General features: G+C 32.7%; 2 protein-coding genes across 9 annotated transcripts; both read left to right on the top strand.

The window, feature by feature from the left end:
* Positions 1 to 851: 851 nt before the first annotated feature.
* LOC113848469 (sister chromatid cohesion protein SCC4) lies at positions 852 to 9,177 on the top strand. Of its 3 annotated transcripts, none has more exons than XM_027477996.1 (13): positions 852 to 1,191; positions 1,291 to 1,442; positions 2,834 to 2,975; positions 3,244 to 3,360; positions 3,513 to 4,014; positions 4,684 to 4,722; positions 4,822 to 4,943; positions 5,174 to 5,320; positions 5,528 to 5,617; positions 5,727 to 5,851; positions 6,500 to 6,705; positions 8,357 to 8,481; positions 8,565 to 9,177. In XM_027477996.1, exons 1-13 carry the CDS (start codon positions 979 to 981, stop codon positions 8,751 to 8,753), a joined length of 2,169 nt encoding a protein of 722 aa, XP_027333797.1. In that variant the 5' UTR covers positions 852 to 978; the 3' UTR covers positions 8,754 to 9,177. The 3 variants fall into 3 exon arrangements, with proteins under 3 accessions (XP_027333797.1, XP_027333799.1, XP_027333798.1); XM_027477998.1 differs by having other exon boundaries at positions 876 to 1,191; positions 3,513 to 3,888; positions 8,565 to 9,176; XM_027477997.1 differs by having other exon boundaries at positions 876 to 1,191; positions 5,225 to 5,320; positions 8,565 to 9,053.
* An 864-nt stretch (positions 9,178 to 10,041) lies between these two features.
* LOC113848468 (ABC transporter B family member 25, mitochondrial) lies at positions 10,042 to 26,763 on the top strand. Of its 6 annotated transcripts, XM_027477990.1 has the most exons (21): positions 10,042 to 10,678; positions 10,778 to 11,002; positions 11,099 to 11,273; positions 12,214 to 12,275; positions 12,664 to 12,707; positions 14,227 to 14,329; positions 14,549 to 14,656; positions 15,322 to 15,405; positions 15,505 to 15,565; positions 16,662 to 16,807; positions 18,140 to 18,256; positions 18,691 to 18,776; positions 20,062 to 20,150; positions 21,631 to 21,686; positions 22,226 to 22,306; positions 22,395 to 22,460; positions 22,546 to 22,638; positions 24,443 to 24,507; positions 25,592 to 25,727; positions 26,099 to 26,274; positions 26,399 to 26,656. In XM_027477990.1, the coding sequence occupies exons 1-20, from the start codon at positions 10,388 to 10,390 to the stop codon at positions 26,246 to 26,248; spliced, it is 2,238 nt and encodes a 745-aa protein (XP_027333791.1). In that variant the 5' UTR covers positions 10,042 to 10,387; the 3' UTR covers positions 26,249 to 26,274; positions 26,399 to 26,656. The 6 variants fall into 6 exon arrangements, with proteins under 6 accessions (XP_027333791.1, XP_027333794.1, XP_027333792.1 ...); XM_027477993.1 differs by having other exon boundaries at positions 10,042 to 10,605; positions 26,099 to 26,763; XM_027477991.1 differs by having other exon boundaries at positions 10,042 to 10,651; positions 26,099 to 26,763.
* The last annotated feature ends 380 nt before the right edge of the window (positions 26,764 to 27,143 follow it).

The following is a 27,143-nucleotide window of genomic DNA, read 5'->3' as shown; positions in this document are numbered from 1 at the left end:
GTAGACTTTATATGTTCAAGTTTAATTAATAAATGTGTTGAATTTAAATTTTTTGAAGGGATAGCAATATTAGCACTTACTTTAGAAAGTGTTGAAAAAATAAATAAATTCATTCTCTCTTTGATGCCTAGAGAAGAAAGAAAATACCTAAGTTCTAATTCAATTTAGGAATTACAAACTACATATTAATTTTGAAGATAAGTGTTTGAATCATGCTCTTGAAGAATATAGATCAAGAAAATAGATTATATAATAAAATTAAACTGATTGTTAATCAATTAAAAAGAAATATAATAACATTCATTCTAAAATATTAGTGATAAAGTATTGTTCTTAAGAAAGAATTTAATTTCTTTAAATTGACAATTACCTTTTAAATTTTAAAGTTACTTTTGTTAAAAATATTTTAGTATAATTAAAAAATTTAGTATAAATGTAATGGTGTTAAAAAAACTTATTTTTAATAGTTGAATTTGTTAAAAAAAGAAACTTAATAAGAAAGAAAATCACTAAAAAAAATTCCCTTACCCATGATACAGACGTAACTACTTTCTACTTTCTTTTTTGTTTTTTTTTTTATACGTACCTACTTTCTTAAACTGTGCAATCTTATCATTATATAATAATGGTTTAGAATGATATTGTTTTTTGGAATAATGGAATAGAATTAGTAAAATGATATTGTGAAGGTACGGGAGTTGGATATGTTTTTGGGAGTTTAAAAAAATCTGTTAGGCGAGAAAGCCCAATAAGGGCCCGTTAAGGCAAAACCGCGAGCGAAGAGGTGGTGTTTGATTTCGTTTCATTTCTTTTCTTTTCCTTATTGACTTTTGACTCTAATATAATAAACTACACAAAGCAAGTAGCAAAAAAAGGGAAAAAGGAAAAACGGTGGTTGAATATTTGGAAGTGGATTAGATGGAGGGAGTGGTGAAACCGTGAAAGGGGTTAACAGAAGAAGAAGAAGAATCGTTAACGATGGAGGCGGTGGCGGAGGGGTTATGGGGACTTGCAGAGTATCATGAGAAGAGAGGTGAAATAGGGAAAGCAGTGAAGTGTCTCGAAGCCATTTGTCAGAGCCAAGTCTCCTTCTTCCCAATCGTTGAGGTCAAAACCCGCCTCCGCATTGCCACTCTCCTCCTCCACCATTCTCACAACGTCAACCACGCTAGGTCTCACCTCGAACGTTCTGTTAGTCTCTCTCTCTCTCTCTCTCTCTCTCTTCTCTATTTCAATTTCAATTTCAAATGTGAATTCCTCGGTTTGATAGTTTTTGTTTCTTTTTTCCAGCAATTGCTTTTGAAGTCTATTCCTTCTTGCTTCGAATTGAAGTGTCGAGCTTATAGCTTGCTTAGTCAGTGTTACCATCTCGTTGGAGCTATTGCGCCTCAGAAACAAGTCTTGTACAAGGGCCTCGAGCTTACTTCATCTGCAGGATATGAGTACGTTTTGCTGTCGCTTTCTCGTTTTTAGATCTTTGTTTATAGTTATAGGATTTAGCGCCTCTAGAGTGAGACGAGTGTGATTTCAAAGATGAAGTGTAGTTACCAACGGTTGATTTGAGATTTTAAACATTTCAAGGCTTGTTATGCATGTACTTGTTGTATAAATACATGTGCTATGGGTGCGTTTGGAAGATATTATAGAGAGGATACGAGAATAGTTTGTAACTTTGTAAGCTCTTGAGTTTATTTTAATAAGATTATTTGTATAGTTTATCAAAATAAGCTATTTTCAGCTTATGTTAATAAGTTTTGTAATTAAATTTATGGTATAAACTCTTTATGCTATAAGAGTTTATTGAATAAGCACTTAGGTAAGATTTTACCCTTACACCCTTTATCCATTCCTTTAGACAGCACTGCTTAGAGGAACCAACCCTTCAATTATGGAACTTCCTTTGTGTTGTGCTTTACAATTTGATGAGGCCTATGCGTTATTATTATTATTATCTGGTTTAGCTTTGGTCTTTTCAGGGTTTTGTTTTTGGACGTTTGTCTTTGTTTAGGGATTCTTTGGTTGTGTAGAAAACAGATATGGCTTCTTAGGCTTTAGTTCTGTGCTTGAATGAATAATTATAATATATTTTGATCTTTTTGGATTCCCTTTTTGGTGGTGTTGTTGTTGCATGGTTCTACCATAGTCATAAAATTTGTCTTAGATGGAAAGGGTGGAAGTACTATGATTGAATTGGATCAAAATTACAGTGAAGAATGTAGTGTTTATTGATGGAACAAGCAATATCTGAATTTGTATTGGAATGATACTGAAGAAGAGATTGTAAAACAGTATAGGACAGTAGAGGTGCAGAACATCCTGCTCTAGGTATTCCAGAGACCTTGGCTCTTGCTCCCAATCCCTACCCTCAGTCTAAAGGACTGATCACCATTGGTTCACTCCTATAATTTTTACTCTATCATAGCATATTGACTCTCCCACTCTAACTTTGAACCAATCTTTTCGAACCAACTAACTGTCCAATATTGGTCCACTATTTAGTTGGGGGTCTGCTAACGTAGTAGCTGTAGATAATAAATAGTAACATAGTCTATTTGTAACCCATAACAAGCTTGGTGCATATGATTTATGTATTCTCAGCTTAGAGGAGTGTAAAAACATAGCGTCTTAGAGTTGTTTGATATTAATTAACTATTAGGAAACAACCCCCCCCCCCCCCCCAACCACCAACACAAAAAAGAAAAGGTGATATGGTCAATTATTTATCTTTTATTTTCTAACTTGTTTTCAATAAATTGGATTGCATGCTACTTTTTCTGACTAATGGTGCCTGCTTCTACTACATATTCAAACTTTCTAGTTTATTTTCTTGAAGGATTTCAATGAAATTGTGGGCTTGCAACTTCAATTCACAGCTTGCAAATGCTTTATCAATTGAAGGAGACTACCGGGGTTCAATCTCTGCCTTAGAGTGTGGATATGTCTGTGCTACTGAAGTACGCTACCCGGAGTTGCAGGTATGTTTACAAAGGTTACAACTTACAAGAAAAGACATGTCCTTTGCTTCCTTCTCCACTCTTTGTCACCAATTCCTTAGTGAATTTGAACCACTAATAGGCACTTAGGTACAACCTTCTGGAAACTTGTTGTCTTGCACACCTGTTGTGTGTGTCAACTGTCAACCTTTAGTATGGTAAAATAAAGGGAACTCCATTTGTGCTGAGTTTATTATGATATTGCCCATCAGCTTTGTTTGTAATGTCTTGTTTAATCACAATGGAGCAGATGTTTTTCGCCACTTCAATATTGCATGTCCACCTCATGCAATGGGATGATGATAATTTGGTTGAGCAAGCTGTTAATAAATGCAACGAGATTTGGGAGTTAATTGGGCCCGATAAAGTGAGTGCACATGTTCTTTAGCTTCTTGAGTTTCTTTATGTAGACAATGTATAGTCATATAGACATTACTTGACTTCAACTGAAATGTACCATGAGATTCTTTTTTCCTTTGATCTAATTTATTTTCCCTCTTGCTTCCACACACTCCTCAGAGACGACAATGCCCTGGCTTACTCTTTTATAATGAATTACTGCACATATTCTATCGACTGCGGCTATGTGATTACAAGAATGCTGCACCCCATGTAGACAATCTTGATGCTGCCATGAAGGCTGATATGCAGCGAACACAACATATACAAGAGCTAGTGAAGGAGCTCAATGCTTTAGATCAAAGTCTCTCCCGATCTGACCTTCACTACAGGGATAGGGTAGCATTATCTGAAAAGCAAACAATGATTCAGGAGCAGCTGAAAAACATGAACGGATTGAGTTCAATTGGGCGGGAATCTCTGCAACCAGTATATTTTGGGAATGTTAGAAGGGCAATAGGAGATAAGCTTCAGTTAGCACCTCCTCCTATTGATGGTGAATGGCTTCCCAAAAGTGCCGTTTATGCATTAGTTGATCTAATAGTTGTTATATTTGGGCGTCCAAAAGGACTTTTTAAGGAGTGTGCAAAGCGCATACAATCTGGGATGCGAGTAATTCAAGGTTGTTGATCAACTTTTTTAGTTTGTGTAATTTTTTCTTCTTGTTTTGGGTTTAATCTCAATTAATTGCTTGGTTAATAGCAGCAAAATCACTAGATGGCAAGTACAGCTAATGCTTATTTTGAATACAAAATAATAATCGCTTGTTATGGTTTGTGAAACAAATTTGTATGAATTGGATGTCCAAAAAGCTCTGTGATAATCTTTAATGCTGTCTGAATCAAGCCTTTTTAACAACACTTTCACTGTCTTGTATATGTTTATGATCTCAGCTATAAAATGTCTTTTCTGTTGGTTTCTTGGCTTTAACGTGAAATGTATAAGAAGCATCATTCCTTTGAATTATTCATTGTGAAAGCATGGTTGATGAGTTGAGTTGTTTTTGTTATTCACTCAAATGGCTTTCCTTATTGCTGTTGTGCAATGCATCTGAGACTAACTTTGGGCTTATTTTCCTTAATAAATTAATATTTTTCCTGTTTCCTTCTCAAGATTGTAAATAATGCATTTTTGCAAATTTCTCAATTATAATGTTCATTAGTTGCCATACATAGGAGGTTTTTATCAGGCATGTATTGAAGTATTTAGGTCTAAATGTTAAAAAACGACTATATACATAAAATTAATCAATAATATTCAGCTTTTCATATTTTCAAGTTCTTCCCTGCAGATGAGTTAGTGAAGCTTGGGATTACTGATGGAGTCAGAGGTGAGATTTTTATTCTTATCTTGTTTATAAGATGCTAATGCTACCATGCAAACAAGGATTCCCTATGCAACTTTGTTGAACCTTCCCTTTTTTTAACAGAAGTGGATTTACAACACTCTTCTATATGGATGGCTGGTGTGTACTTAATGCTACTAGTTCAGTTTCTTGAAAACAAAGTAGCCATAGAGCTCACTCGAGCAGAATTTGTTGAAGCACAAGAGGTTTGTTATGTTCCTATTGTATATTTTGTCAACTCTAAGGATGAGAAGATGTGATAGCTTGCATTTTATTCCTTAAAATTTCAAATCACAATTAATAATCCATCTTAAAATTAAAAATTGCTTCTGGTGATATTTTTCTTGTACGTGTAGATTTAAAAATTGGCAGTTAATTTACATCCTGTTATGTTTCAGTATTGAAATCATTAATGATAATCACTGCAATTTTTCAGGCTTTGGTACAGATGAAAAATTTGTTCATGCGGTTTCCAACTATATTACAGGCATGTGAATGTATTATTGAGATGCTTAGAGGCCAATATGCACATTCTGTTGGCTGTTATCATGAAGCTGCTTTTCATTTTATCGAAGCTATGAAGGTATACGTTTGATGTGTCTATAATATGTGTGCAATTTTAGTAGTGGACACGCTGTAGTCTCTGCTGTTTTTGTAAGGCAATACACCCCTAAACTGATTTGGCATGCTGCATACCATATTAATGGTTTTCTGTGTTTAAACCTTGTTGTAAATTGTTGATGGGGATAACTTCACGGTATTCCAGAAATAACTACATATTTTTGTGTAGCTTACAGAGAGCAAATCAATGCAAGCTATGTGCCAAGTTTATGCAGCTGTCTCTTACATCTGCATTGGTGATGCTGAATCTTCTTCACAGGTGGAAAAGTACCTCTATTTGCGAATTAAGTTGGTGCTATATACTTTTTTCTTTCAAAGTAATTTAATCCCATGGACAATATTTTAACCGAATGATAGTTTGCCTGCAGGCACTTGATTTGATTGGGCCAGTTTATGGAGTTATGGATTCTTTTGTAGGAGTTAGAGAGAAAACAGGTGTTCTTTTTGCTTATGGTCTTTTATTGATGAAGCAACAGGATCTACAAGAAGCAAGGTAAGTTTTAATTTTTTATTTTTTTTTGTTCAAACAGGTTTATTTGTGTGTGAATGTCCAATTTATAATTTTATTTATACATCAGGATTTTTAGTCATTTATTTGATAATGAAATGTCATATTGAGTGCACTTATTGTTTATATAGCATATAATAAGTTAATTTTTTCTTTATTTAAAATTTACTTCTATACAACATTTCAAATATGAAAAATAGAACTACAGTTTAATATTTATTTAATTTATCATATTTAAGCTATGTATCCACATGAAAGAATATATTTTATCTTTGTTATTCATCAATATACTTTGTATAGTATTTAAGATCCCCTGTTGAACTTGACCCTTTCACTTCAATAATTTTTAAAATATGGAAACAAACAATAGAACAGTTGCTGTGCCTTCTGTTGGTTCTAAACATAAATGCAGAGACAAAATTTGGAAGGTTTAATTTTTATATAAAAAACCAGTATATGCTTCAGTTGGGTGTTTCTCCAAATGAATGTCATATAGTAGATTTGACTCTTGTATGGGCCTTAAAATTAAGTAATCTCCAGAATAGAACTTCACTTGCAGCTGAACCATTAACTCCATCAGCGTGTACAGTTTCTAGTTCTTTCTCCTTCCTCTAAGATGCAAATTTGTTGCAGAAATCGCTTAGCAAGGGGCTTGCAGCTGACACATACGTATTTGGGGAACCTTCAACTTGTTTCCCAATATTTGACAATCCTTGGCAGTTTAGCCCTTGCATTGCGTGACACTGTACAAGCCAGGGAGATATTGAGATCTTCTTTGACCTTGGCAAAGAAACTTTATGATATTCCTACACAGATTTGGGTGCTATCTGTTTTGACAGGTACTTCTATACAAGACTGCATAGTTTGTGAATGCAAAATATTTCCTATTATGACTTTTAAGTGCTCCCTAGTTAGACAGCCTCTGGAGTGTCTTGCCTGTCTTGTTGATTTGTTGTGCTTTTTCCTGGTTTGAAGATAAACCTTGTGTAAGAGTGGCTAGTGTGTGAGTGGGATTTTTCATCTGTACCAAAGCCTGAAAAATTGTGTAATTCTCAATGTGGCATTTTTCATCTGCTTGGAATATTTAATTAGTGTACAATGCTAAAAAATTCATCTGACCACGGGTAAAATTTTACTGGTGACAAGTCTTGATGTGATAGAAATGTTGTTTCCTTGTAAGCTGGCAGCAATGTTGTTAAATCGCGATTAAAATCGCAAGATCGTACGATCTTAAAATCTGTAACCTGCCCTGGGATCTTGATCGGAAGTAGGATCGCAAAACAACAAGATCGGATAAGATTCCAATTTTTCTCCTTAGGACCGTAGGATCGACGATCTGATCCAATCTTGGCACGTAAGTTTCTAGGTCAGTTTCTGGACTTGGTTTCTTGGTAAGGTTTTTGGGACTTGGGTTTCTGGGTCTAGTTTTTGTGACCTGGTTTTTAATTAGGGCATTTTTCACCCCATTTTGGAGTTCTCTCCCAACAACACTCAATCCTCCCGGTGCTGGAGAAGATGACATAGCCACTTTGGCGCCGCAAAGAATGGATAACTCGCGAGCCTTCTTCGTGCCTCTTCAAAAATGTTACTTGACAAGTGCTTTTGTCCTCGATTCACTTTATCTCCACCTTCTTCTTGCCCATTCTTCTTTGTGCCAAAACCATAGCTTTTTTTCTCTTGAGAATTTCTCTCTTTCTCTTTCTCTGATTTTTTTGCCTTTTTGTTACGGCTTAGCAGCAAAAATATCTTGTTCTCACAGGCCTCTTGGGTTCATTCACAAATTGACATGTATTCAATCACTTACTACTACTCTGACTAATTAATTGTCATTTCTTTTTTTAATAATATAATTTATTACCCGCAACAAAACATATTTAACCAATCTTTATATTAATTTATTCTAATTATTTTTTTATATTATAAAAATATTCTAACGAATTTTTAGAAACAATAAAATTTCAAAATATACCAATTTAATTAGTTTATTTTATAATTGAAAGTTTTTAAAATTGTCTTAAAAAAAATAATTAACTTTTACCGAATATACATTTTTAGAATCTATGATTTTTAAGTTATGTTTAATTAAAGTATGTAATTTAGATATTAATTTTTTTATGTATATTATTTTTTATGATTTTATATATATGTGTGTATGTGTGTTTAAGTATAGTTTTACATATTTAGTAAGATCTTATGATCTATTTTACAATCCCACGATTTATTATTTTTGACCCTCCTTTTGACCCTAAGTAAAATCCCAATTTTGACAACATTGGCTGGCAGGCATAAGTTCAAATTCTAGAAATAGTCTCTCCACTTGTGGGGTTAAGGTTTTGTTCATCTACACTCCCTAGATTGGTAGTGGGTCTCATGTATGGACTGCCCATTTATGTTGTGCTTTTTAGGTTTATCATCCTTAATTGTATGTATTCTCAATGTAAGATTTTTTTTTCTGAAAAAGGAAATTGAATACACTTCCTGCTCTTGCAGCTTTATATAAAGAATTAGGGGAAAGGGGAAACGAAATGGAGAATGCTGAGTATCAGACTAAAAAATTAGAAGATTTGCAGAGGAGACTCGCTGATGCACATGCATCCATTTATCATATTGAAATCGTAAGTTCATCTTGACAAAAAATCAGTATGCAGCATGTGTTTGAGTTTACAGTTGTTTATTGTTTGTGTATTTTGATTTACAGATTGACAAAGTAAGACTAGAAGTTCACCAATTACACGATTTGGACATTAAGCGTGCAATGGCAGGGCCGACTATGGGAGTCAATCTTGATATTCCAGAATCTATTGGTTTGTCAGCACCCTTGCCTGCTCCATCATCATCAAGGCTAGTTGATATAGACACGGGAAGACGTGGAAAAAGGAGAATTTAGTGTTTTCTTGTGCAGGAAAATCCATTATATTTCTTGTGAATTAATTACAGACAATTGCTCGGAAGTCCAAGCAGGTTGAAGAATTTAGCAGATAGGGTTTCCAGCTGACCACTTACCAGCAAAGTTTTCTATCATGTGCATCACTGTTAAAGATTATGTACAGTAAATATTATTCATAAGTTATACAGTAGAATAGATGATAGAACTCACCGGTTAACATTAGAATAGGCTTTTTGGTATTAAAAGAGAAAAAAAATGTAAAATAATTGTTGGAAGGCAGTTCTGTAGGATTTACTGTGTTTTATTCATCTGTTTATAGCATATCCTAATCCACGGAAATCAGTTTGCTTTCTCATTTAAAGATGTCAGTCATACTGGAAACCAATTGCAAAAGTTTTAGTGAAATAGAATTTCATGTATTATCTGGATGAAGTGTTTTATCCTTTCACAAAATTAAACCTTGAGATTGTATCATTCATGGTTGTGGTTGATCTACTTATTATTAGGAATTTAATTTTCTCCATGTCCTTTTGCTGTCCTTGTTCATGGCCATGGAGTATGGAGTCTCAAAAGCTTAGCATCGTCAAACTACCACACCTTGGCTTCAATTATCCATACTCACTCCATTTGGTATTTGGTGACACTACTTTTGACCTGCAATCAACTTGTGGGAAATACTACCTTGGTATGGAGTATCGGTTGCTTCCCGTCGCGAGCCTAAGGTTAATGACAAGAGTATTGAGGAATTCACTTACTGACCAAACGGAGATGAACTTTGGTGAGGGTGTTTTCAGGATCACCAAAGCAAAGGTCAAAATAAATTGAAATATAAAAAGTTTATCTTTTATTAAATTAAAATTACCTTGTATGAAACTCAATAAACTTATAAAACTACGACGTATTTGTATTGTGAAAGATAAGACAACGTTATCTTATGTTTGATGATGTGCTACCCAGTGATCAAGAGGATAAAGAATACTTTTACTAAGCTATATTTTATTTAAAATAAACTATATTTATCTAAATTAGTTGTGTTATTCTATTTTTTAAAAGAAATTGCATATAGAAATTAATAAAATTATAATAAGAATCTAGATTCTGTTATTAATGACAGGTTTAAAGAGAGTCTTAGATGCTCATGATAAATTTATATTTGTGTGTGCGCAATATAATTTTTTTATTCGAAGTAGTCATATTAGTACTTTCTTAAACCCTAAAAACATATACATGATATTCACTTTCGTAAACATAAAGCAAAAAAAAAAAAAAAAATCTAAAAAAAAAAAAGAAAAAGAAAAATTCTCTCCGTCGTTTTCAGAATTTTAAGAAATGGAATCCAACTACGTGTTTTCCGTAGTTCAGTCTTCTTGTGTATGTGTGCATTAGTTGAACTTGATTACAAAAGTCAGCACATGATTAATAAAAACGAATGAACTTGGCTCAGAGAAGAGGGAAGGGGGCAATTGCAAACCAAACAACAATTTCTCCTTCAAATTCAATAAACCGCATCACAAACACAGACCCCTTATTCTTCATCTCCAATTCCGTCAAACCCAAGAAAGTTCTTCGCTTTGCTTTTGACCCAGTTGCATAGAAGAAAGGGGAAAAAAATAGCTGCAAACTTTGGTGGGAAAATGCTGGCTGCTGCTGCTTCTGCTTCGAAGCACTTTCTTCAACGCGATGCCAGACCCAACATTGGTTCTTGCAGTGGCAATCGAATTCGCTCACTTTTAACTACTTCTCGCATCACCACTACCTACCCAATTCGCACTACAACATGTTACGGTTATGGAATCGTTTTAAATAACCGCCAACAAAGAACATGCCCAAGTTTGCTTTTTTCAATAAAGGGGTTTCTTTCTGATTCATCACCTTCTTCGAATTCACCATATGGCAGAGTTTCAAAACCTTACTTGCCACAACCTGTTCGTTAAAATGCCTAGCTTTTTTTTAAAGAATGATTGTGATTGGTTCAAATTCGATGGCTTTGATGCTGATTGTGGTTGTGAAATTGTGTGGAACAGAGTTCAACGTTAGATGGGCGAGCATTGTTCTCAACTTCTACTAAAATTGATGATGGAAGCCAGGACCAGAAGGTTGCTTCAACCGCTGCTAAATCACCTCCTCCTAGGGAGCAAGTTGCTGATATGAAGATCCTTCGTACACTTGCCAGTTACTTATGGATGAAAGACAATCTTGAGTTTCGGGTTCGGGTTATTGCTGCATTGGGTTTGCTTGTTGGGGCTAAGGTTAGTGGTCTGGTTGATTGTTATTCTTTGTGTTGTGGTGTGGTTGACTTGCTGATGCTGATTACTGACCCTTGTGATTGGCACTTGGTCTTTCAGGTTTTGAATGTTCAGGTCCCTTTCATGTTCAAGCTTGCGGTTGATTGGTTGACGGCTGCCACAGGCAATGCTGGTGCTATTGCGTCAAATTCAAGTGTGCTGGCTCTTTTTGCAACCCCTACGGCGATGTTGATTGGATATGGGATTGCTCGTTCAGGAGCTTCTGCTTTCAATGGTATTTATTGTAAAATTCAAAGTGATTGCTATGCTATTTGTTTTGTCTAACTGCTGAAGCTGGTCTTATGAGTGTGGCATTGGCTGGCTATACAATTTTAAATTCTAATAATTCCTCGGCCTCCCAAAGAAACACACTTGTTCAGGCTATGTTTATGCTAATTAGACCTATAATACATGAAAGACAATCTTTTGTTATATTTTAGATTTATACTTTTGAAGGAATGAAGTAAAATATTGATTAGCCAGTTTTGGAAATTTTAATTTTTAGTTCATATTAATTGTAAATAGTATTATTTTTTATATCCAGTTCAATTGGTTTAATCAGTGACTTACTAGTTGAACCAGTAGCCTATTGACCCGGCGGTTAACCAAGTTTATTACCAGTCTAAGTTTAGCAACAATGGTCCAAAACCAATAGTTGGGGGATGAAACTAGCTCTTGTTCACTTATTACTCTTTGATGTTGCTGCTAGTAGTAAGATGATTTGAGCTTGGCTAGGCTCAGGTGGCTCAATGATAATCTGTTCAGCTTAAGTTCAATAAAAATTAGCTCTTTTGTTTTTGGCTTAAGTTCAATTCAGTACAAGCTCATGAGCAGTTCAAGTCAATGGGCCTACCTCAAAATTCATATCAACACATAAATTCATGCTGAAGATATTAAAGTTCTAGCTATGCTCATTTACTAAACAGGCCAAAATTTCTAGCTTTTTCCTAGATCATGAGTTCTTGATTCTGGCTTATTGACCTGTTAGCAGGCCAAGCCTCGAATTGCTTGAGTCAGCTAGGCTCATTTCAAGTCCTAGCTGCCGGTGCCCCTCCATGAGGACATTTGCTTTAGACTCTTGATGTGGTTACTTTTATCTACATTTCTTTGAGAAGAGGTGTGGCTTTTCATGATTCATTATGTTAATTTTTTATTTTTTTAATAACTTGTGGCAGAACTGCGAACTGCTGTATTTTCTAAAGTAGCACTGCGAACAATTCGAGTAGTATCAAGGAAGGTAGGCTGGTTTCATGGTTTTGGAACATCTAATAACCCAAAAGGAAACTATTTTTAGTTCATCCTTTTTGTACTTTTTATTAATTTACATTGATTTTGAATTTGGCTTCTCTAAAATAAAAAGTGTACAAAGTGAGAAAGTAAGATTCCATCTCCCCTTGGTTTTATGAGTTAACTTTATGAGGTACTTTAATTCAAATAAAGGGTGAATACACCCTTACTTACTCACTTTACCCTTTTTTTCACTTTAGAAGAGTCAATTTCAGAGGTTTTAGATTAGATTCCTCTTTTAAACAGTTTCAGTGTTTTTTCCTTCTTTTACAAATTCTACTTTAGTTGGTTGTAAGATGTTAAGATACTCAATTTACACTAGTATCTGACTGTCACAGGTCTTCTCACATTTGCACGACCTTGACCTTCGATATCATCTCAGGTATGACTTCTTCATGTTGAGAGGGATAATATAATAATATATATGGGAATGTATCAAATGAGAGGGATTTGATATGTGAGTGAGAAAAGTAAATCTTAATTATCAGATATAATCATAAATGGTTAAAATTAAAGCTTCAAGTCATGTGACATTTTAAAGTAGTCATGTGACCATTAAACAATTTTTAATCTTGACCATTCATGTGGTTGTATGATCATGATTTAATCTTCATTCATGTAAGAAAAGTCCTCTCACTAGATATACCCTCATATGTGTGCACTTGCGTGCGAATGTCTTTATCTGTGTTTGTGTGTGTTGATACATATGCTAATATGCTACTACACTTTTACAAATCTGAATGGAGAATTGCATACAATGTATTTATTTGTGAGCTGGAGGCCTGTTGGGGCTTTTTCAGTAGACTCTACCTTAGAAAAAGAAAATAAGTAAACACCAGGGTTGACTAACATGGGAAACTTGTGGTCAGTGAAGAGACTTTGAATCCCTGAGGATTGATAATGGTATGTAGAAAGTTAAACAACCATCTGCATGAACCTTATCTCACCCTTCTTAATCATTATGTAAACCGATGCAATTCAACAGTTTGAACTGACATAGATTCTCATTACAAAGTCTTCACTTTGTACTATTTATTGTTGTTCATAGCTTACTTACCTTTTCTTTTGGGCTGACATAGATTCTCATTGTTTTAAATCAATGATCATGAGTCATGACTTAAATCCTCTGAGCCAATTCAAAAATGTTTGCTAGAATTGCAGTGAACCATCTGATTTAGGTTAATAAACCAAATAAAGTAGTTTTATTGTTTCCTTTTTTTATAAATTCAATTTTTGTTTTACTTTAGGATATTTGCTCCATGATTTGATAGACAACACTTAAAATGTTTGAGTTAGAAAATCCGAAGGAAATTATTATTGCACCTTGGAATGTTTTGAGGGTTTGTGTTGCTTTTATAGCAGTCTTTCATGAGTTATTTATAATAGTTTTCAAATAATCCTTTTTCTAGATCTCTGAGTTCTTTCAACAGTTACAGTTCTGGTTACATTAGTTTCATCTTAGCCTTTTCTTTTCTTCAAAATTTCATGAATATAATTAGTCAACACCTGATTGTTGTAAAGTGGCCTGTATTTAATTATGGACTTGGACCTATGGGTCTACCCGTGGAGATCCTATATTTTGATGTTGAAGAGTTTGTGATGGAAGCAGAACTGGGGCAATAGGATTTGAGTGATAAGCCACCACTATTGTAATTTTAATTTATCATGGTTAATTTCTTCACTTACGAACATCTACTTGTCATTAGGCCTGAAAGTAAAATTCTGTCAGTAACTGCCGATGTGAAATGTGTTATTCCTGCACAGGAGAACACTGCAGTTCTTTATTGAGGACTCTGAAAACTGATTTAAATGTAAATTTTTGTTAACTAAACTGCATTTTGAGTGTTTATCTATTGTTTCATTCATTGTGTATGCTTCTCACCTAGTTATTGTTTTTCCAGCCGAGAAACTGGTGCTTTAAGTAGAATAATTGATCGTGGTAGCCGTGCAATAAATTTTATCCTATCCTCTATGGTGTTCAATGTGGTACCAACCATATTAGAGGTATGCCTCAGTTTTTCCCTGTTACTTAGCTCAAGGAGGTATTCCCTCAGTGTCACTATTAAGCATAGATGTTTAGAAAGAACTACATTTTCACTTGTGGCTTCCTGGTGTCTTTGATTCTTCTTCAATGATATTTGAAAATTATTTTGTCATCCCAACTCTTGCTTCTTTTTTGCTTTTTTGGAACACCTTCAGCAGATTTAACATGTGTCCATCCAGATATCTATGGTATCAGGTATACTGGCCTACAAATTTGGAGCCCCTTTTGCATGGATTACTTCCCTATCAGTTGCTGCTTATGTTTCTTTTACACTGACAATCACACAGGTATCATGCCTTGGACTGATCTAAATATTTAATAAAGTTAAGCATGGAATAGTTTGGTATCCCTTGTATTGATTATTGGTCTTGTCAAGTATGTTAATGGTATAGTGGGTGCCATGTACATCATTTCATTTTCTGTACTTTCAGCCATTTGAATTGTGGAGGCTAAAATGCTCAGAATCCTTGAGCTCAAAGCTATCACTTTCCTTTTGTTCCTCCTAGTTTTTGGATAAGAGGGATGAAATTGGTTTCAGTGATAAATGGGAAACCTAAAAGGACCATTATACACCAAATGAAAGATAACTGCCTAATCATTTTCCCAAATCTGCTACTGGCTCAAAGAAGCCTCCTTAAAATAATGAGTCTTATGTCATGCTCCAACAAATTTCACCTAATATTAGTTTGGATTGGATTGCACATTGCCGTAATGTTTACTACTATCCAAACCACTTATTGACTTAATACACCACAGAAATTTTGCTTTTTTTTTTTTTTTTATACATATTAAAGTTTCTGTTCTCAGTAACAAATATTTTATTTGTTATTGATTGGCCAACTAAATGAATTAGGATAAATGGATTTTAGTATGATACAGTCAACTAGTTGGAAAATTCATTATAGATAGGGTTATAGCATTCATTTACTCTCATTTTTTCTTGTTTTTCCAGTGGAGGACTAAGTTCAGGAAGGCCATGAACAAGGCTGACAATGATGCTAGTACAAGGGTTATTGATTCACTTATTAATTATGAGGTGAGCATTTCAGTCACTAATGCCATATTTTAAATGTTATCTTCATTCCACTGTTTTGTCATCACTGTGAGATTGTGTTGTCTTAATCTTGTTTTACAGACTGTCAAATATTTCAATAATGAAGATTATGAAGCTGACAATTATGACAAGTACCTTAAGAGTAAGTAATTGATTATTCTGGTTAAATCAAGTTTGAATTATTTAGCAACTCCTAACTAGCATATTTGAAAAGCTTGGCTTTGTGTTTTAAATGACATGTTTCACAATAACATCATGGCTTAAACATATTTTCAGTCACTATTAAAATCTTATTGGTTTAGTCCATACATTTTGGTGTTTTCAAAATTTGAAAACTAACTCCTTGAAATTTTTTCTTCCCAAATCATTCTTCCTTTACACCCATCCTAGAATGACTGTTTTCTGCCTAGGTCAAACATGGCAATGCCATTGTGTATTGAATATTGCCAATGTGGTACACTAAAACCAAGGTGGATAATTACAGGACATATTATGTGGAAATGCTTCCCACTTAGAGGAAATGCTAAATCTTGAATTTATAACAACACCATCTCTTTGAGCTGCAGCCCATTTTCTCTCAATTCTCTTCACAGCTGATGATTCTTCACCACATTCTTCAAATTTTGCATTCATCCTCCAAATTGCTCAACACAATTCGAATAAGGATGGTGGTGATTTAGCATGAATCAAAGAGTGTTTAGGTACTTTTAAGTTGCAAATCTTTGACAGTATGAAGCTTGCAAACCAATCCTCTGAAAATGATATTGAGAAAAGCCAATGTTGGGAAAATATTGGAAATAAAATCTTGGCAAAAGTTAAAAACATGAATAAGACAATAGTTTCATACCACCAACATATTAATTCCCACACTTCCATTGCTTCTTCCATCTTTCACCCACACTCCATTGTTGTGCTTTGTATCAATTGAAGTGTGCAATAGGTTGCTCGTTTCTATCCCAAAAATTGGCTCCCTCATGCAAAAACCAAGATGCAATATTGAAATATGAAATTAAAAATAAATATATGCTAGTTGCAAGTGCATATTTTTGTGGTGTTTTTCTGATTTGCAGCGGCTTCTCTGTTATTCCCTTGCCCCTCTCTATTCCATTGTATGCTTTCCCATTACCTCCAATCCTCAATTTGGCAGCTTGTCTAATTTCATTTAAACTTATTCTCTAGGTTATTCTGTGTAATTGATGTTGCTTGTGTTGCTGTGATTTGTAATCTCATTTGTTCAGGGTATGAGGATGCTGCTCTGAAAACCCAACGTAGTCTTGCTTTGTTGAACTTTGGTCAAAATGTTATATTTAGTACAGCTCTTTCAACAGCAATGGTGCTGTGTTCTCATGGGATCATGAATGGCACAATGACTGTTGGGGATTTGGTAAGGTTTTGTCCAATTAAACTAGTATTATTTTGCCCGTATTATGTATGGAAAGATGGACCAAAAAACTAATAAATTTTTACTTATTTTATTTTTGTGTAAATTTTTAATGTAATTTATCATATGATATGTATGCATGACTGTGTGCATACATGTGTGTGTTATTATTGAATATAATATGAACAATATAAAATTTTAGGAGTTGAATGTGTTTTTGACTCAAGAATATAATATATTTTTGGAACTAGTACTTTTTTTTTATAGTCCTTATATTAAAAAAACAATATATTTTCAGTCTTTAATTAAGGTGTTTTTATGGACTAAAATTAAATGTTTTTATATTTCTTATGGACAAAAGGAAAAAAAAAAAAGTTAACCCCAGAAATCCTTAATTTTAGAGAAAAATATGTTTAACTAATTTTTTAATATTTAAAGGTTTAAATAATGGTAAAGAATCATATTGAAGATTTTTTTTTTCTTTATTTCTTATATTTAATTTTTTTTTCTTTCACTCAATTAGAAATGAATACTTTTTCTGATTCTTTCACCTAATCTAAACAGAATATTTTTTTATTATTTATTTATTTCAAAATATTAACATTATACAAACTGTTAAATAATATTAAAAAATCAAATCAAATTGAAGGAATTTTTCTTTTCATATTTTTATAATTTCATTATTTTTTAAATATAAAAAAAATAAAAATACATAATTTTGCTGAAAATAATTTATTTAAAATAATTTTTTAATAGAAAAAGTTAAATAATGGTTAAAAAATCAAATTGAAGAATCTCTTTCTATACTTTTTATCATTCAATTTAAAATGAAATCATTTGTTTCTAATTTTTTTTCAAATAATTTTTAAAAATTTACTCTTACCAGATTTTTTTAATTTATCTTTACTGTATTTGAACATAAATATTTTAATGTTATAATTTTTTAATGTAAAATAAGATTACAAAATTAATCGGACTAATGTTTGCATATTTTTATAATTTTTTAGTTTTGAACAATTTAAAAATGTAAAAATAAAATTAAATAAGAAATAAGAATTGAAAAGGGGAGATGTATTAGTAGTGTTTGCACAGTAGCACTGTGAAGGGGAGTAGAGCTTTTTTGTAAAATTTATAGGTTCTATTTTGAGGGTTGGGTAGCTTTGTTCAATGATGTGTGTTCCTTAATGTTTGTGTTTTGCTTTCACATAAGAATGATCCCTTATCCTCCCATCTCTTTGTAATTATCTTCTGTCTTAATGAATTTCTTCTTCTATTAAAATAGTTAAATAAGAGTAAAGAATTCTAGCTGTATTTAATCTAAGATTCAACATGCAGGTGATGGTGAATGGGCTTCTCTTCCAACTATCTCTTCCACTCAATTTCCTTGGTAGTGTTTATCGTGAGACTATACAGAGTCTAGTTGACATGAAGTCCATGTTTCAGTTACTTGAGGTATCTTCCCCATGGAATTTTAATAAATTATTTTGCAGTTAATTCTGAATCTATATTGTTGATTTTGAAATTTCTCTTTTCACCTCAGTGTGTTTCATATATGAGTTAAAAATATGGATTGCTATAAATTTTGGTAGCATGGATCACTGTGTAATTTCTTCTTATTTGAGTTGAGTTATTTGTTACTCAATTTTCTATTTAATATTCTCGCTGGTTTAGCTCTTTCTGATGATGAAATTTCCACTTTCTTGTGAGCTCCATGGAGTAATTGCAAAAGAAACATTCTCTGTTACTATGTTCATAATGTCTGTATTGTTGCCTCCATTTATTCTAAGATATGTTATTTAGGTATGTAATCATGTTTACCAAAATTTTCTCTACCTGCCTGATTCTGTGACGCTGTTTGTTTCCTTTTTCTACAATCATTACTGCAGGAAAGAGCAGACATTAGGGATAATGAAAATGCAAAGCCTCTGAGTTTCAATGGGGGGGAAATCCAATTTGAGAATGTACATTTTAGGTCTGTGATTTGCCTCTTTACTACATAATGTGTTACTATTCCTATAGATGGACTTTTGGCTGATATATGTGGTGATATTAATCGAGAGAGATGTGGTAAATATAATTGTTCTACGCTTCTACTGTTGTTGAGGTAGAAGTAGAACTGCACATAAAATAAAATTCATTAGGATGAAGAGGAGTTTGAGACATAAACTTGCAACCTACATTTGTAATGATTCTAATAAGCGCAATTAAGAAACAAAATACTTAGCTTTTGAGGATGCTTTGTATTTGCTAATGGATTAGTTAAGAAGGAACTTCTAATGATTAGGAATTAGAAATTCAATGGCCTCGAAAGAAAACACACCAAAACAAGCAAGAGTTCAGATACTTCTTTCTGCATTAGTAGAATGAGAATAATAAAGTAAATTAGAAGGGACCTTAACTCACTAGCTGCTTTATTGCTCAAGTTTCCACAAAAATTGAAATGTTCAACTAAAATGCTTGGAAATGAGTGAAGATTTTGAATGTGTATGCGTGAATCATGCAAAGTGGAGGTACGATATGATGGAGTAAAAATCAGTATAAATGAATTTAATCTTATATGATAATGATTCCTTTGGAATAATTTTTTATGTCTGCTATATATTTTTTGGTGTGTTTTATTGGACTGGAATGACCATGTTTTTTAAGGGTCTCGACTTGCTCCAACATTTGCTTTACCAGTTTATTTTCTTTCCCCACTAGCTTCTTTTTGGTCTCTCTTTATGGTTGTTTATTTCCAGGGAGTTTCCGTGTTTGTTAAGTAGATAGATTGATCAGCTAAATTCTTAATTCTTTTCTTTTTTTCCTTTTCTTGAATGTTCTATTTTAGAGGATGTCTTATTTCATTGTTGTACATCACTTGTTTTCCCCATAGTTAAATTCTTTTTCCATAAAAAAGATATTAAATGATAACAATTTGACATTTTTCATATTTATATTGATTTAGATCAGTAAATAATTTGAATAATGAAGATATTTTTCACTTATAACTATGGATTTTTTTCCATCATACCAGCATATTCAGTTTTTCTAGAAAATAAAAATAATAGATAAACCGGTGACATGGTGACACCTACTGTATAATAACTAGTAATTTTAGTTAACTCTTGCTAATAAGTTACAGAATAGGTGACATAGAAATTTGTATTTGATAAAATATAACAGTTGTACCTCTATTAGAAAGCTAACATGCTAATCAAATATAACTTGAGTTTTGACCAATATTCGAGTGATTGTATGTTGATGCATGCTATCTTCAGTTACCTCAAAGAAAGAAAGATACTGGATGGAATATCACTTGTTGTGCCGGCTGGTAAAAGTGTTGCAATTGTTGGAACTAGTGGAAGTGGTGAGGTTCAGCATGATTGTTTTTTATTATCTTAAATTATTTTACTTGCAAAGTCATTGTTGAATAATGGAAAACATTATTGCATCTGGGGGCCACCAATTGGGTATCAGGTGGAAGATTATGGGTTAAAACCTGTCCATGAACCACACCTCTCTGTAGGCCTTTTCTGCTAGTAGTTGGTGTGTGATGGTGCATCTCTGGCCATTTCAATAATTGACAGTTGTTCTAGACTTCTAGTATATGTTCTCAATTTGTTTATTATTTTGAGAACTTTTGCATTTTGTGTTAAAGTTTTGACTGCTAGTTTACTTAAATACAATCATAGTTAGTAGCTAGTCGGGAGAAATTTTCATATTTGCTGTATAGCCAACCTCATTTGAACACAATCTTCTTCTAAAACATGAATTGCCTTAGTATTCAAATTTAAATATGACCTGCTGCTATACTTTGAATACTCTTGTCTCTATACAAAAAAGGTTTGTAAACAAGTCCTTGAACAAAAATATATTTTTGAAATGGTCCCTACTGCTATGTCATATTTTACACATTTTTTCAATTTTGTCTCTATACATATGATAATTCTTCTTTTATTATTATTTTGATTCTTATAAATATTCTTCATTTTGGTCCCTATAAGATTTTTATTTTTTTTTAAATTGGTACTTATTTATGCTAGAACACAATGTAAAAGCAGATAAAATGTATAATTCAACAAAACAAAAAATATGCAGTCCACGATAATTGTACATGAAAATTTGGGCAAATTTGACCATGAATTTTTGGCCTATAAGATTAGTAGCAAAACTAAAGAAAAACCTTCCAAATCTCTTTCAAATAACAAAAAAAATTACTTGATAGTCAAGGTGAATCATAACAGATTATAATTAATGAATTATAGTTGATAAATAAATAAATATATATATATATATATATATATATATATATATATATATTTTCTATAATAATTACAAAAAAAATGATTTACTAGCTTAATTTGAATAAACTTATCAGGGCTTGAGGTGGCTATAGAAATTGTTACCAGAAGGTGATGTTTGATAAAAGTGTTTTGATTTTACTTTTAATGGAGGATAAAAGAAGAAAATATGAGTTAACTTTCCGGCGCTAAAGTGATTGATTTTCATTTTTAGTTGGAGAGCATAAGAAAACCTGTTCTTTAGTTCTGCTTTTTTATGTCTAGACTAATTTTGAAAAGAAAATGTCATGTATAGGGATCAAATCATCAAAATAAAAAAATATACTAGAAATAGAATTATAATGTGATATAATGATAGAGACCATTTCAAAAAAAATTTCTGTCTAGAGACTTGTTTACAAACTTTTTTCCTGTAGGAACCATATCGAAAATCGAGTTTCATATTGGGACCAAAAAAACATCTAAACATATTTCCAGCTTGTGAGTATTCTCTGTCCAATAATATATGTTCATATTTGACATGTTTCAAAATTTTATTTCTTGCAGGAAAATCAACCATTCTTAGATTGCTATTCAGGTTTTTTGATCCTCATTCTGGAAGTGTAAGAAATGAACCAATGAATCTTTTCTGTTGTGAGTTTAGGCCATGTTGCCATGATATATATGACATTTAGTTTATCTTATCTTGTTTAGATTCAGAGATGCATTATTCTTTAATGTGTGCTACATGGCTCTACCCGGGTGTTTATAAACTTCAATAAGCTAGATAAATTGAAACTAATTTGCGTTATTGGCTTATCTATGGTTACATTGAAAGTAATGAAGCTAAATGATGGTTGTCATTGATGAATTTATATTCCTTTATAACATAAAGAACATTATTGTAGTGTAATCCAGGAATAGCACACTACAGTTTACAAATCAATGATCATTGGCATGGATTTACATTAACAAAAAACGAATTTGCAAGCAGATTGTCTGTTTTTATTAAGTCTTTTGATAGAGCCCAATGCCATTTTTTGATCCATTATCCATATAATCAATCCTGCTATGTGACTAGTATAAAGCTTGATTGTTGTCTTTTATCATTAAGATGGCCATTGCTTTTCTATCACATTCTCATTCAACTTCTGCTTAGCAGATTAAAATAGATAATCAAGATATTCGAGAGGTAACCCTTGAAAGTTTGCGGAAGTCTATTGGCATTGTTCCACAAGATACTGTAAGTTGAACAAAGCGTCTATTTCATAATCTCATCAGTGCCTGAGCTAGATCTCGCATGTTGTGAAAACCTGAGTGACTATGGACAGGTACTTTTTAATGATACAATTTTTCATAACATTCACTATGGTCGACTCTCTGCAAGAAAGGAGGAGGTAACTTTTGTAATGTTATGCCTCTGCTTGAAATTTTGATTGTAAGGTTCCAAGTTGTTGTTAGCTTATGACTATATGCACACAGGTCTATGAAGCTGCTCGGCAAGCAGCAATTCATGACACTATCATGAATTTTCCTGATAAATATTCAACTGTAGTGGGAGAGCGAGGCCTCAAGGTGATAGGAATTCTCATTTATTTTTGATAATATGTTGCTCAGTATTGTGTTTTTGGGTGATTGTATGTTCAGGGTAAGAAGGGATATGAGATTGCAAATGTTAAATCACTGGAAGAGGCGTGCACAATGTAGATGTACTGAGAAATCCAATGTTATTTACTTATATAATGGCATGACAATTCAATTTAAAATGACCTGTATATATTAGGTAGTGTTATAGAACTTAGGAATACCAAGCAAAGAGTGAGATCAGAAAAAGAGAGTGAGGTTTCTATTATTGATGAATGTTGGTCAAGAAGTGGAAACGCCTCCAGAGTGTTGCGTGCCCCCTTAAACTCAAAGCGCAGTACAAACTAATTTACCCACAAAAATCTATTCCTCCCTTTGCAATTTTGTTATTTATCCTCTGTCACTAATAGAGATATCGAGGGTGACTCAAAAGAATCATAGACAAAGTTATTAAAAGAGATCTTTTTATTAACCAAATTTTTGAAAATTGGTTTTGAACTGAGCTTAATGACATCATATAATCCATATAGCCGACCTCACCTAGTGAGATAAGGCTTGATTGTTGTTGTATCCTTTGCCACTAACCATTTAACTTTCCTGCTAACTACTAATTGTTGTTTTTGTTCATTCTACTGTACATCTTCATATTTGTCTGCCTATTTCACTATTTATGTCCCTATCAGTGTGCAAAAAAAGTTCCTTAAAGTAGATTTAAAATGTGCTCTCTGGCTATGTTAGAATGATGATTTTCTCCTCTTTTTAACCACAGTAAAACAAAACACTGGGATTTTAGTTAAAATAACGATGTATATAGGGGAATGCTTTTTCATAGTTGTATAGATTTTTGTAAAGACTTGTGGTCAATCCTGACTGCAATTTTAAAAGATTAAATGACTAAATGTGTACTGCATATGCATCAAATGAATAAAAATTGTGGGGCTCAACTATACTATACATCAAATGTAATAATACAGATACTCTACTAGACTGAAAATTCATCAAACTTTTTTCTCAAGCTTTTTGGTCATTTGATAGAGCTCAACTATAAAACGTAAAACTATATGTAGTTGCAATGATTAACAGTGCATACTTGGTTCACTTCAATGTTGCATATAGCAATTAAAGTTGTGATTGAACAAACTTTGTTTGAAAACAAAATTTACATCTGAGTTGGCTATTTACATAAATTACATTCATTGTTATCCAAGATTATTTTCTCATGTTCAACATTATAAAACTAATTATAACAATTGAGACTCAATAATTTTTAAATAATATCCTTACATTATACTGCTATACTAATTCTACTTTACAATCTAAATCCATTATTGTACTTTAAATTCTTCGCTATCAATTCTTTCAACATATTTTATTAAATTCTGTAGTCTTAAGCTAAACAGACATGTTGGTCTGAAAGTTGTCGGTTTGCAACAGTTGTAACTTGATCAGAGCACCTACGCTTAACATTAAATAATCTTAACTTGCATGTGAGGAAAGAAGGGAACTCAGTCTCATACATAATGAACATCAGATTGCATTTTTTTGTTTTTTTTTACTTCAAGAAACATAATAACCAACCCAGTTGTTTGTCACTGATATACATTGCTGCTAGATTTGTTTCTGTCATCTTGTCAGGATACTTTGATCCATTGGTGAGTGATAGTTACCAAGGGAAATACAGTCCTGGGTACACTAATTATATGATGAGTTTTTTTTTTTCAAATGTAATGATGAGAATAAAATTTTACAATTACAAACTCTTAAATTTTTAAGTTATGAGAATTTTTTTGAACAGTTAAGTGGTGGTGAGAAGCAACGTGTTGCCCTAGCTCGTGCATTCTTGAAAGCTCCTGCAATATTGTGAGTATTCTAATCATACTATTTAGGATACACCTTTTCTATTGGGGTAGCAATATATCTTTTAATTTACAAAGTTCTGGTTGGAGTTGAATAATGATAAGCATTAAGAAACTTCATAAACTGATAAAAAAGAAATCAACAAATTTAGCTACTTTCTCCTCAAAGATGGAATCAGACCATCTAGTGAGTATGGTGTGATTGAATTACCTTTCACCATGGAAAAAAGAAATTACCTGTTAGAAAGTATATTAGATATGCCTATAGTCAGTTAAATAGCTCTCTAATTAATGGGCTAATTCATGATTTCATTTTCTTGTAATTATGACTAATTAATATTGTGCAAGATAAATACATGCATGTGTGGACTGATTAGGTACAGAATTCCTGCCATTCTCTTCATTTTAAGATGTTATTTTAGCTTCTATGATCAAGTAGTCAGGAGTTTGATCCTTTTAACTACACATGCCGGGGAGGGGGGAGGGGGGGATGCATTTTATTGAAGCAGAAAGCTTGCATTGTTAAGAATATCTATTTTCCCCTACACTTGCTTTGCGATAGGAATGTGTAACACATGTTGATATAGTGTTCAGCTCATGTCTGTTTCAAGGGGATTGTGACATTGTCTTTATGTTTTTGGCCTTCTTTTTCTTTTCACCTGTAGGATGATTCCTAATACTCTTATGCTCTATATGGTGTACTTACAAGGAGGATAGAATAGGAAAAGGCAAACTTATTAGCGATGTTTCTGTATCTTTTCTTGTGAATCTTAATGTTTAATTTCTCATACTAAGCCCATTTTCAATTCTAACTTAATTTCAAATTTTATAAATAACCATGGGAAGCCGGGGAGATAGAATTGAACAAGTTTATACAATATTGCTTTTATACTATAAATACCAATTTGATAATATATGTAGGAATATAAAATATTGTTTTGCGTGTGCGGCTATGTTGTATAACTGTTGTATAATATATCCTATTCCAGCGCTCACGTTTTTGAGATACAGGAAGGCAATATAGAATAGGTAAATGTTTGTCCAGTTTATTTTAATTGCTTGCACTGCCCTTGTCTTGTCACTCTTAGGTTGTGTGATGAAGCTACAAGTGCTCTTGACAGCACAACGGAAGCAGAGATTTTAAATGCATTAAAGTCACTAGCAAATAATCGAACTTCTGTGTTCATTGCGCACAGGCTTACTACTGCAATGCAGTGTGATGAGGTAAACTCTAACTAGGTTGATGTCCTTAAACAGTACCGAGTTTCTAGATTTTATATAAATGTTCGAATGTGTAGCTTTTATGTACAAATTTTATGATCTTCGTTGCAAATTTTATATAAGTTTGCTTACATAGATTGTACCAGAACACAGCCAACTGATTTTGTTTCATAGTTGTAATCTATATGTTGGAGTTGGAGATGTCTTTACAGTAAGCCAAGACACTAAGGAAAAGCAAATTTTGTAACAGTAGATTTATGATGAACCCAGAAACTCATCCTTACCATAATTAACATTTTATATATTACTTAGTATGTATATTCTCTTTTGACATTACATTACTAATGTTCAAATATTTTTTGCCAATGTTTCAGATCATTGTATTGGAAAATGGAAAGGTGGTTGAGCAAGGACCCCATGAAGTACTCTTAGCAAATGCAGGAAGATATGCCCAATTGTGGGGACAGCAAAATAACACAGTCGATGCAATTGATACAGCCATCAAACTGGGAGCATCAAAATAATAGAAGGCTTTTCCTTTCTCTTGGTGGTAAAAAAATGCATAACACAATGTTAATAGTGCATGTGTTTAATCACAATTTTGAAGTTTAGTGATTCCTATGCAGTCAGTTATAAGCTCCCTTTAGTCACTGTATTATATTTTATATTGTTTGGTAGACCAATTAATGCGTAGACCATATATGTGGAGCCATGCAGCAGGGAAGATCAACTGGCTTTGATGGGGGGTTAATTTTGAAAAATTTCTTTGAACCACACGTAAAAGTTATCGGTGTTCGAAGGCTACAATGCGACACACACACATCACTCCAAAATGAATGAGGCCGGATGAGCTTTGTCGGACAGAAAATGTTTCTATTATTGGAATTGATTTATAGATTGTGGGGTATGTATTGCATAAATTAAGTGCAAGTTTGGTTATTCAGGGCATAGATTCATGTTTACTTCAACGCCATTTTTGTCTTGAATTCATGTTTACTGGCTTTTTAACATAAATTTAAATACGCAGTAAAGCACTTTTAATTAAGCGCTTCTTTGTACATTTAATTAGTGGCCGGTAACAGTAACTGCTTTACTTTTAATTATCCAGTAACATTAATGCTTATTTAACATCTTATTACATTATATCACTCCTTACATCTATTTTGGATCTTTCTTATTTTGTTCTCTCTCAAGATAACGTTGTCTTCAAAACATTTCTTAAAATTAAAGGAAAAATCATTGTTATTGCTTGATATATATATATAAGGCATTCTAGGCATTTTTTATTTTTGAGTTACAATTTAATTTTTTAAATTATTTGATTTTTAATTTAATTTTTATTATTTTATTAAATTAATCAACAATTTTTTTATAATTTTATTCTTAATGATTATTGTGTTTAGTTAAATATATTTTTCT

Source organism: Abrus precatorius, unplaced genomic scaffold, assembly GCF_003935025.1.
Source record: "Abrus precatorius isolate BTA unplaced genomic scaffold, Abrus_2018 Scaffold8, whole genome shotgun sequence".
In the NCBI taxonomy this organism is placed as follows: Eukaryota; Viridiplantae; Streptophyta; class Magnoliopsida; order Fabales; family Fabaceae; genus Abrus; species Abrus precatorius.
Note: the sequence above shows the minus strand (reverse complement) of the source record. Positions and strands in the feature narration are given on the sequence as shown.

Bases quoted from the DNA above. Each gene is read 5' to 3' on its own strand.
- LOC113848469 (XM_027477996.1), top strand. From the start codon at position 979: ATGGAGGCGGTGGCGGAGGGGTTATGGGGACTTGCAGAGTATCATGAG. The intron at 3,361-3,512 runs GTGAGTGCACAT...CACACTCCTCAG, and splicing joins AGTTAATTGGGCCCGATAAA to AGACGACAATGCCCTGGCTT. The intron at 4,944-5,173 runs GTTTGTTATGTT...GCAATTTTTCAG, and splicing joins AATTTGTTGAAGCACAAGAG to GCTTTGGTACAGATGAAAAA.
- LOC113848468 (XM_027477990.1), top strand. From the start codon at position 10,388: ATGCTGGCTGCTGCTGCTTCTGCTTCGAAGCACTTTCTTCAACGCGAT. The intron at 22,639-24,442 runs GTGATAGGAATT...TTTTTTGAACAG, and splicing joins TGGGAGAGCGAGGCCTCAAG to TTAAGTGGTGGTGAGAAGCA. The intron at 25,728-26,098 runs GTAAACTCTAAC...CCAATGTTTCAG, and splicing joins CTGCAATGCAGTGTGATGAG to ATCATTGTATTGGAAAATGG.